Here is an 11,704-nt window from a genome sequence, read left to right as displayed (position 1 = left end):
TTATCTTAAGAACCAATCGGCAAGGTCGAGGCTATTGAGGTACTCTGTTGCATACAGGAATGAATCTGCATCTGTACTATTCACTGAATCTGCACTTAAATACTCCTTTCTCTCCCTTACCATTGCATTTAGTGCTACATTATTGATTGCATCAACTTCAAGGTTCCAAGGTGCACGAATCACACACTCTCCAAAGTACGATGTAAAGTTGACAACTCGTGAAAGTCCATTATACACCCACTCAATCATGTCCTCCATGGAGTTGTTCTGCAAAAGCATTTTCTCCGGAATTACAACAACACTTTCTTTTGTGCCCATGCTTTTCCCATTTCCAATGTCAAGAACCCACTGCATGAACTCATGTTCTGACGTTCCATCACCACCTTGTAGCATGTGCATGTTTTGTGTGAGCTTTAAGATCTTTGTGTGTCTCTAGATTATTGACCGACATAAAGCAACATTTACGATGTCTTCTCATCCAGCCTTTGGAACCACTAGCAAAATCTGTGAGAATTCCCCTCCCAACAGCACTACCTTGCTACCAAACAGCTGATTGAGGGACATGATATCTTGTAAAGTCCTGTCTAGTGCTTCAAAGGCATGTCGATGAGCCATGGGAGCCTCGTCCCATATTATTAACTTTGCCATCCTCAAAACATCAGCAAGGTTATTGTTCACACTAATATTGCAAGTGCTAGTGGCATGTAGGTCCAATGGTATCTTGAATCATGAGTGTGTTGTATGTCCATTGGAGAGCAACAATGCCGCAATACCAGAAGATGCACATGCCAACGTAATGTGTCCCTCCCTACGTGACCAAGAAAGTAAACAATTATAAAGAAATGTCTTTTTAGATCCTCCGGGGCTGTCTAGAAAGAACATGTCACCCATGTTTGAATGAATACCTGCTAAAACCTGATCGTAAGTGACTAGCTATCAGGGTACTAGGCTTGCTTCCATCGTACAGTTGATTTTTGCTTGTCGCTAAACATCAAACATCCTCTTCCTTGCAACAAAACATCCACAACAAAATCATTTGCTCTATCCACGATAGGAAAACCACCAAAATCTACCAATGCTCATCCATGCAACCAAAGAAAATGCTCCAAGTGTGCAAGGCATTGCTCTATCGCCATTGTGCGATGATAAACTAGATTTTCCACACATACTTCCAATGCATGAAAAAAATGACATGAAAGCTCCGAACAGAATGTTTCCCATAAAAGCCGAGGAGCTGCTGGCTCACAGAAGAGCAAAATTGTCACAAAGAGTTGTCTCAACTATGCACTATTCTAAACAAACGTGGCCTCTTGCATACACACAAACCACTCCTCATCACTTTCCATGAATCCTCTAGCAATGCATGCTGCCCACTGAATGTGTGGAGGTCATTAAAAGACTTACAACCCCTGCAAATGTTAAGCAACATGTGCATGAAGTATTTCTTGCCTATAGATGGTGAAACATTGTATATGCGGCCAATGGTATTTCCCAACTTTCTCTGAGTCCATGCCTTCCTATTTTTGTTCCAAACCCATGTGGTTGGAAAGTCCCCATAGAGCATACTGTTTGCATTAGGATGCAATGCATTGCATTTGAACCACTCTGTCAGCCTAGTTTATCTATTTTGCTCCATTTCCACTATATCTTGTAAGTTATCATCAATCACACTATTCATCACCGGGAGATGAACTTGCAACCGCTGCACATCAAGCTTTTTAACATGCATGGAGTATTCATAAATCCTCCAACACGCTTCTGAAGCAGACACATAACGTGCATCCAAGTATTGTGTGATATCATCAATAATACCATCATGCATCCTTATTGTGACTCTGTCATGACCCTTGTACACATATTTATATAGATGCTTAACTACAGTGATCGTGGAACAAACCTCGACGTTTATATGTGCCTTGTATTTCATGGAAAGAAGAGGATTAAATGGCACAATCCATTGGTTGTCCACAACACCATGTTTCACTCGTATCTTTTTACCATCGTCCTGACACATGTAGATAGGATAACCATCATTCCCTACGACAGTATATTGAGAGAAGGCACATGGCAATGACAAAAACATTTACCATCAGTCGTGCAAATGGTAGAGGGATTCAATTCCCCACATGGACCATGAACATTACAGTGACTAATGACGTCATGCAACTCAGGAAACAATGCTACATTGGGTAGCTCTACGCATACCATTCTCTCATAGTGCACAGTCTCTACTGATTTGAAGGCACTTTCTAGAATTAGCAATATGTGCAAGTGTGGCAAGCCTCTCTTCTAAAACTCAATCACAGAAACATACCCCACTACCTTACCAAACAAGTCATTCTTTGTTAATGATTTCATCATATCCTTGTGCTTTTCATGAAACACACGGGCGGTCCAAGTTGGGGCGGTCTTATGGACTTTGCCTAGGTATCAATGCTTTAGATATTTCAAGCCATTTCAGATTGCACATGAATGTAATGAACAAATTTGGTTTACCCCTTTTTTGTACAATTGCCATAGCATCCTGATATAACTAACACATATATCAGGGTCCTCCTATAAAGGAAGATGGCAACACAACCCTGCACTTTGCAGCATTGCCAAATAAGGTGTTCACCCCATCAACTGCATTTGCAATGTCCGTCAATCCGGTAAACTTCTACATGCAAAGATGCTTGATTATTATGTATCCATAGCAATCTTGATTCCTCCATACTACTGTATGCATCAACCATGTACTGTTGTAGTAATCTCCCCCTGTGCAGAAGGCATGTGTTTGTATCAGACCTCGCTAAGCATAGTATTGCCTTTGAGTCACGTACTTCTGTCTTTGTACCCCTCGATGACCAAGATCGTCAGCATATGGGATACATATATGCCATCCATCCTCCCCTAGAGGAAACAGAAGAACATACATGCCTCTTCACAACTAGCTACCGTCACCTTCGCCATGTGACTGCCATAGAGCACAAAATAGAGCTGAAGCATGATGCGAAGCTTATGGCTCAGAAGTATTAAAGATTAGGGCCCCTACAGACCGATGCTTTGCGGTCAGAGTTGTAAAAACTTTTAGAAGCTGGGTTTATTGTTCCGGTTCACAATACTGAATGGGTTTCACCAGTGGTAGTCACCCTAAAGAAAAACAACAAGTGGCAAGTCTACATCGACTATAAGAAACTCAATGCAACCACCAAGAGGGACCATCATCCTCTTCCCTTTCAAGACCTCATTGTTGAGAAGGTAAGTGGTCATGAGATGTATACTTTCTGTGATGGTTACTTCGGGTTTTATTAAATTAGAATTGTTGAGGAGGATGTGCTTAAAACCACATTTCCCACACCTTGGGGGACATTTGCATTCCAAAGGGTCAATGATGCGAATGGCAGTCTCAACCCTGATAAATGCACCAAGGGAGGTTATTGGGACATTGTCTCATCTAAGGGCGTCAAGCCTGACCCCGAGAAGGTAGAAGCTATCCTCAAGCTCTCCCCGCCAACAACCAAACATCAGATACACTCATTTGTCAATCTAACAGGATACTATTGCCACTTCATTGATCAATATGCTACTTTGACATGACCCATGACTATGCTATTAAAAGATGGAGTTGATTTCTCTTGGGATGAAGATTGTGATCATGGGTTTGTATAAATCAAGATTGCTCTGGCTTCAGAACCCATTCTATGCAATCCTGATTGGTCAAAGACTTTCTATATCAATCCTAGGTTTAGTGAGCACACTCTAGCAGGTATTCTTCTCCAGCAAGGGGAGGATCGGTTCATGTATCCTGTTCGATTTGCTTATCAACAATTGCTCAAAACTGAACAATGCTACTTTGAGGCTGATGGTGTTTTGCATTCAGAAATTTAAGCATTATGTTGCTGCAAAGTCCTTCATTATAATCTGTAGCAATGGTCTTGCAAAGCAGGTTCTTCAATCACCAAATCCCATGGGCCGATTGGTCAAATGGTTGGCAGTTTTACAAGAATATGATTTTTCTTTCAAAATTGTAAAAGGGGGTTGTTCCAACTTGAAGAATGCTTTGATTGATTTAGAGGAGTGCCTCGATGTAACCCTTATAGCAGCCATAGAAGTTGGGGATCCATGGTATGGTGGAATCTATAGGTTTTTGACTGCTTTCTCCTTTCCTCCAGAAAGTACTAGCTATGAGAGAAAAAATCCGTAGAGATAGTAGGTGCTACACTCTCTTTGAAAGGGTGTTATACTGTCAAGGCCTGGATGGGGTACTAAGGCGAGCCATTGATGCAAATGAAGTACCTAAGGTATTGAAGCATTATCATGATGGACTTTGTGGAGGCGACTATGTCGGTGACTATACTGCTAAGAAGATTTTACATGCTGGGTACTATTGGCCGACCTTGTTCAAGGATGTCACTATGTATTTGAAAACTTGTGAACCATGCCAATTCTTTGGTAGGAAGGATTTGTGCTTCCATGTAAGAGGACCCATAAGGTGTGTTGTACATAATCCATGGTAGTAATAATATAAAATGATAAGATGGCGTGGGTCCTCCATGCACCACCCCTCCACCTAGGCAGTCCCACGGCTGCATTTAGTGAGATATGGCCCAAGGACCATGGGAGAAGTAATATAAAACAGGTGGAGATGGATATTATATTGGATTATTCCCTCCATGTAGGATAGGCCCATGTGGGGGGGGTGTAGAAAGTCCAAGAATGCAAGTTAAATAATGGGAAAGTAGATGAGGTGGCAAGATTCATTGTGCCAACCCTCCACTTGTCCTCCTAGATGTTTGAACATATTATAAAATTGGGAAGAGACCAAGGGAGTATCTTAGACTTGGGATATGGGGGTTGATGTATGTGGAAAAATGAGGCAAAGGGTTGTCGCACAAAATTGAGAGTGCGTAATCACCTAGCCCACATGGGACACTCTTCCACACACACCATGCATGTGGGAGGATGTATTTATTGGGAGGGAACCCCTCTCTTGGCTATAAAAGGAGGGGGCTATTCCTTGATGGAACACGCCCATTCTTATAAATCCACCTAGCTAGTACTTTGATTTCTTCCCCCCATCCTTCCTTTCAAATAAAGCATAACCTTCCTCCCTTGATGTCTCCATCTCTACATTCCTCGTCCCATTATGTACATCCTCCTCTTTCCCCTCTCCCTCTCCCCTTGTGCCATAGTCTCCCTCTTCATCCCCACCCCTCTTAATCCCTTTTCCCCACCCATGTTAACACTTCTCCCCTCATGTTTCCCTTTCCTATATGGCTCTCGAACGTCGCCATGCCTAGCATCTAGCCTCATGCATTGAATTCATTTCTAGTTAATAGTGGTCAAGTGAAATGTTTTTGGGGTCATGTAAAATCAAGTCATGAAGGGTTTTTTTTAATTTTCCTGAGTCAATGTGGTCTTGCATGTTATAGGGATTGGATATGTTCTGGTGCCCATGTCAAGGGGCTTTTCATGTGGGTGTACAAGAGTGCATGCAAGCTTTAGTGTGCAAGCTAATGAGTGTGGGAATTGTAAGACTAAAAGGTCCAAAATGTGCCTTGGGGAGTATTTTCATTTTTTTAATGAAGAGTGATAAATTCCACATGATGATGTGGCTGGAAAATTTGGAAAGGGAGCATGGGCATGCAAAGTGTCTATGTGAATCTGGACTAGAGGCTTCTGGTTGATAGAGGAGATGATGTTGACCATGGGAGGATCGAGCATGGCCAGAAAGGGAAAGCTGCATGGTAGTGGGTTGGAAGCTCCAGAACAGGGGAGGCGATGCTACTACAGGAGCCAAAGGACCTGAGAAGAAGGGGAGCTACTGGGTGAGCGCAACCATGAGTTGGGGAAGGAGTTTGTGCACACACAGGAGATCATCCAAAAAGGAAGAGGGGCTGCATGGTTCTGAGAGAGGCCGAGAAGATACATGAACTAGTAGAGGCCTTGGCAGGGGGACTATGATGGGAAGGGAGGTTGACCACTGCTGATATGCAATATTCTCTTGGAGGTGTTACATGATAAGGGAAGGTTGATGGAAGCTCAAATGAAGAGGCTTATGTAGGAGAAGGAACTAAGGGGGATCATGGTTGTAGGTTTGGAGCTTCTCGTGGAGGCGAGCTGGAGGTGCATGTTGATAGCAACTAAGGGCAGCAGAGGGCCATGAGTTTGAAGGAGGGGCAGAGGTCGAAGAGCTTGAGAAGGGGCTGAAGTATGTGGGGGGAGAGCGGCTAGGAGTGAGAGCTTTGGATCTGGCTAGAGAGGTGGGCTGTTGGCTTGGAGGGAGCTTTGGAATTTCGATGGTGGCGTGCAGATGGCTATATCGAATCTAATGCTCATTGTTGATCATGGGGAGAGGACTTGCTTGTGGCAAAAAAACTATGGACAATAGAATGGAGAAAGAAGCTTGATGCTTCGATAGGGGAGGCCCACAATGCATCAAAGAAGGCTATGGCAATGTGCGAACAAATTAGTAAGTGAGCACAATCTTGGGAAGATGCTCTCAAGGCAGAGTTTTTGTAATCAATTTTCTCACAGGAGTGCATAGCTAGGAGGCAGTGCCATCTATTGTATCAGTTTTATAGTAATCAAATTTTTTATTCTCCATACTATTTGCATTTCTCTCTTGCATATGAGATCCTATTATCTATTGAGCATAGACGTTGTATTGTTTTCTCACACATACGATGTAATTTCTGCGATAACTTTTCAGCGACCTGTAGAACAGTGGTCGCATAGCGAAAATAGGGCACTTCCTAAGAGTCTACAAAAAACTTCCGCCACCAAAATGGGCCCCTAAATGGCCTCGAATCAAAAAAATAATTTCACCAAGGGTGTCGCCTTGTCCTTGTAACATATACTACCCTCTTGCCACACCGCGAAGGGCATCCTAATCTGAGACAGTGCACTCTTGCACTTTCCGGCTATGCTACCGGCACAGATTTGCTCCCAAGCTCAAAAAAAAAAAAGGAAAGCAACACTGATCCTCTTTCTAGGACACCGCGAACTTGGTTTGCTTTCTTGAGCTCCTTACCACGAACCAAGCTTTGATACCATGTGAAGAGAGTGGGAGAGAAGGAAGGAGTCTCACTTGCAGCTTTCTCACATACACAATGGGGGAATATACACAAAGGTGGAGGCTGAAAATAGTTTTCCTCTTCTTAGTTGTGAAAGCCAAAAGAACTCTAAGTACAAAAGAATAGGTGAACCCTATATGTGGGTCTCAAACCAAACTTAGCTAACTAAGGTGGCATACTAACTGAGCCACTAGCTACAGTACATAAAGATAGCTATCCTATAGCTATTATTCATGGGCAGTGTACCAACTGCATCTATAGCTAACAAGTCGGTGACATAAATGCACAATGGTCACCCTAGCATATCACGAGTGGAGCTTGATATCTTAATAGAAAGTATCACATCTGAGGAGGAGGGGCAAGTATCATTTGTGTTGAAGGAATATGATGCATATGAAGTGCAGGGATACAAGAAGCTAAGGAGGAGAGTAAGCTTGAACACATGGATAACTTAATGCAACCCCCACCTTCCCAGACAGAGAGAGGAGATATTGCTGTCCATGTTGAATCCCAGTCTGGAAGAAGTGGAGAAGGAGGAGTATATGGTCATTCATCAGTATCCAAAGCTGTTTATTACCTCACATGAAGAGATCGGGGGTTTCAGACGTGAGCCAATGCACATTGAGCTAAAAGAAGGTAGCAGGCCTATTTTTTAGAAATTGAGGACACACAGAGAGCTTTTGCCTATGCTGAGAGAGGAGTTAAAGAAGTTGCTCAAGGTTGGGCTGATATATCCAGTGGAGCATTTGGGACAGTCCAGTGGTAATCATTCCTAAGCACACAGGAGGATGGAGAGTATGCATTGATTATACAAACCTCTCAATGCAATAAACAAAAGCAATCATTATCCCCTTCCTTTTATTGATGATATATTGGATAGAGTTGCAGGGTATGAGAAATACAGTGTGTGTGATGGATATTCTAGATACTTTTAGATTTCAATTGCAGAGGAAGATCAGATCAAAACTACATTCATCACACCCTGGGGTTGCTTTTGATACAAAGTAGTGCCATTTGGATTGAAGAATGCACCGGCATGGTATTAGGAAAATACTGATGAAGTGTTAGCCCCTTTCACTGATAAATTTGTGAGAGCATTTCTAGATGATATATGTGTGTACAGTTCCAAGAGAGAGCATGCATGGAGGCTTGATCAAGTGTTTTACAGAATGGATGAAGTAGGAGGACAATTCAATCCATGGAAGTGTCATTTGGGATGCTCCAAAGTGAAGTTATTGTGACATATAGTATCTCAAAATGGCATTGAACCTAATCCAGAGAAGTGAAAGCCCTTATCTTACTCCCAGCTCCCTCTACATCTAAACAGTTGCAGACTTTTGTGCAGAAAGTGAAGTATATGACAAGATTTATACATTTAGTCTCTCAGCTATCGTATCCTCTGCAACAAGCTATGAAAGAAGAGCCTCTGCAATGGAGTGAGGATTGTGAAGTAGGGTTCAATAGGGTGAAGGAAGTGTTGGGAGAAATTGCTTGTGTGAAAGGTCCAGATTTCTCTCAGACCTTTTATGTGAAGCCTTCATTTGGACCAGATGTTGTGGGAGCCATCTTATTGCAGAAAGGGGAGGAGTCCCATTATATGAGGCCTGTGTATTATGCTAGCAAAGTCAAGACAGAAGCAGAGAGGAGATATACAGAGGCAGAGCTGATTCTATCAAGTTTGGTGTATGCTTGCAGAATGTTTGGGGCATACCTTATCTCAAAGCCATTTGTAGTTTTGACTTGCTACCCTTTATTGCCTCAGCTTGTCAATGATTCAACACTTTCTTGAAGCATGATGAAGTGGTTGGTTGAGCTACAAGTGTATACTTTCTCATTTCTGGTGGAGAGCACTTCCAATGCCACATTGGCAGATCTATTAACATACAAAGAGGGTCCCATTTTGGTGAAGTGGAGAAGAAGATAGATAAAGAGGAGCATGCTATCATTCGAGGAGCATCTATCTTGCATTTCGATGGCTCATATAGGAAGAGTTTACATCAAGCTAATGGAGGCTATGTGATAACTGATTCAAAGAGCAAGCTAATTCAGAAGGAGGGAGTTCATCTGGAAGCCGGAAGTAATAATGAGGCAGAATATGTAGCATTATATGAGGGGTTACTAGCTGCACTTAAGATGAAGATTCACAAGATAATGATCAAGGGAGATTCTCTACTTGTCGTAAAGCATGCCTTGGGAAGCTGGCAAGCAAGAAACACGAGGTTGAGAGGGTATGTAGCCAAAGTAAAAAGATCGCTTCAACAATTTACAGCATGGAATATCCAGCATGTGTGACGGGAGGATAACCAAGTGGCACATGAATTGGCTCAAGAAATGAGTGATCAAGATCCAGTGATAGCAAGGCTTGAAGATCCACTGTACAGAAGGAGAGAATTCCTGGCTCAGATAGTGGATTTCTTACTTACTAGGCATCTGCCTTAGGAGGTTAAAAAGAGTCAGAAATATCACTTCATATGGAAGAGCAGACAATATATGATGATTGATGATGAGCTTTACATGAGAGGGTCTAATCAGATTTTGATGAGAGTGCCTTGGAGAGAAGAAATATATTATATATTGTCATCCAATCATGAAGGAGCTTGTGGAGGACACTATGCTTTTAAGATGGAGGGTTATGTGTGGCCTTCAATACAGAAGGATGTGCAGCATTGGTGCAGATCCTACCATGAATTTTAGAGAATGGGAAAAAGAATTCTTAAAATGGAGCCGAGAAATATTATGCTGGTTTATGATATTTTTGAGAGATGGGGAATAGATGCAGTTGGTCCTCTACCTAGATCTGCCAGAGGGAAATGTTATATGTTGACCGCAGTGGAGTATTTATCAAAGTGGGCAGAGGTGAAGGCAGTAGAAAGAGTGGACAACAAAGGGGTTGCTGATTTTATATATGAACACATATGCTGCAGATTTGGGATTCCCGTGGAGTTACTTTCAGATAGTGGCCCTAGATTCAAAGGAGAAGTGATAGACTACTTGTGCAGTAAGCTGAATATAAATCATGAATACATCACTCCATATTATCATCGGTGTAATGGGTTGAATGAGAATTTCAATGGAGATTTTAAATTAATGATGACTAAGATGACTAGGAGCCACACCAAGAATTGGGATTTGGAGCTGAATCAAGTTTTGTGGGCATATAGGGTAGCGATGAAGCATAGCACTCAATTCTCTTCGTTTCATTTGGTATATGGGAAAGAAGCAATTCTACCATTGAATGTGGAAATACCAACTTTGAAATTTTTGGTTGAACAAGGATATGAGCCTGTAGACAGTTACAGGGAGAGATTGCTGGCATTGCAGGTGATGCAGTTAGACAGGGATTTGGCTTTTGAACATTATGCCAAAGTACAAATGTGGAGGCAAGAATTGGAAAATGCAAAAATCGAGAAAAAAGAAATCAAAGATGGAGACTTGGTTCTCAAATACAATAGCAAACTGGATAGTACATTTCATACTACTTTTCAGACTAAGTGGGAAGGTCCATACAGAGTGGAGAAGAAATTTGAAAATCGAACTTATCAATTGACTGATTTAGATGGCAAGAAACATAAGAAGAGATTCAATGGTGTCCGGTTGAAGAAATACTTTGCGCAGTTAATGATAGCACTGAAAGAGGAGGATCATGAAGATAATGAGTTGTGGCAGAATAGGTGGAAGTCAATGCAAGGTGAAGAAGAAGAAATTTTGGATTTTTCATCTCTTTTTGGCTCACTGCTGAACATGAATGTCACAGCAAAAGAAAGGGGCTGCTAGAGATGTGTGGACAAGCATGTAAATATGATTTTTACTTGTTGCATCCTGATGGGTAGGTGCATAACTATGTACATATCAAGTTGGTGGTGCCTTTGAGTTTTGGACACTCCCATAAAAGACTCTACACTGATGTATAGATGGTAGAAACTTCTATAGGGACTTCTAGGAAATGATGAAATGCAATGTGGTTGTACCAGACTTCCAGAGCAAGGGTGTCCAGTGTGTGGTCAAGTGAAATGTTTTTGGGGTCATGTAAAATGAAGGCATGAAGGGTTTTTTTTAATTTTCCTAAGTCAATGTGGTCTTGCATGTTACGGGGATTTGATATGTTCTGGTGCCCAAGTTAAGGGGCTTTTCATGTGGGTGTATGGGAGTGCATGCAAGCTTTAGTGTGCATGCTAATGAGTGTTGGAATTGTGTGACTAAAAGGTCTAAAATGTGCCTTGGGTGGTATTTGCATTTTTTTTATGGAGAGTGGTAAATTCCACGTGATGACATGGTTGGAAAAATTGGAAAGTGAGCATGGGCATGCAAGGTGTCTACGTGAATCTGGACTGGAGGCTTCTGGTCGATACAGGAGGTGATGATGACTATGGGAGGATTGGGCATGCCCAAAAAGGGCTACGTGGTAGTGGGTAGGAAGCTCCGAAACGAGGGAGGTGACACTACTACAGGATCCAGAGGACCTGGGAGGAAGGGGAACTGTTGGGTGAGTGCAACTGTGAGCTGGGGAAGGAGTTTATGGGCACACAGGATATCATCCAAAAAGGAAGAGGGGCTACATGGTTTTGAGAGAGGCCGAGAAGATACATGAACTAGTAGAGGCCTTAGCAGGGGGGATTACGAGGGAAAGGGAGGTTGATCGCTGATGA

At 42.3% G+C, this 11,704-nt stretch overlaps 1 protein-coding gene across 1 annotated transcript; it reads right to left on the bottom strand.

The window, feature by feature from the left end:
• LOC147885935 (uncharacterized) lies at window positions 1–399 on the bottom strand. The gene has a single exon (XM_087396251.1). It carries the CDS (start codon window positions 397–399, stop codon window positions 1–3), a length of 399 nt encoding a protein of 132 aa, XP_087252377.1.
• Between the last annotated feature and the right edge of the window lie 11,305 nt (window positions 400–11,704).

The sequence above is a fragment of the Dipteris shenzhenensis genome, chromosome 25 (genome assembly GCF_047967505.1).
Source record: "Dipteris shenzhenensis isolate YYH24624 ecotype China chromosome 25, Dip_SZ_1.0, whole genome shotgun sequence".
NCBI classification, from domain to species: domain Eukaryota; kingdom Viridiplantae; phylum Streptophyta; class Polypodiopsida; order Gleicheniales; family Dipteridaceae; genus Dipteris; species Dipteris shenzhenensis.
Note: the sequence above shows the minus strand (reverse complement) of the source record. Positions and strands in the feature narration are given on the sequence as shown.

Bases quoted from the DNA above. Each gene is read 5' to 3' on its own strand.
- LOC147885935 (XM_087396251.1), bottom strand. From the start codon at position 399: ATGCACATGCTACAAGGTGGTGATGGAACGTCAGAACATGAGTTCATG.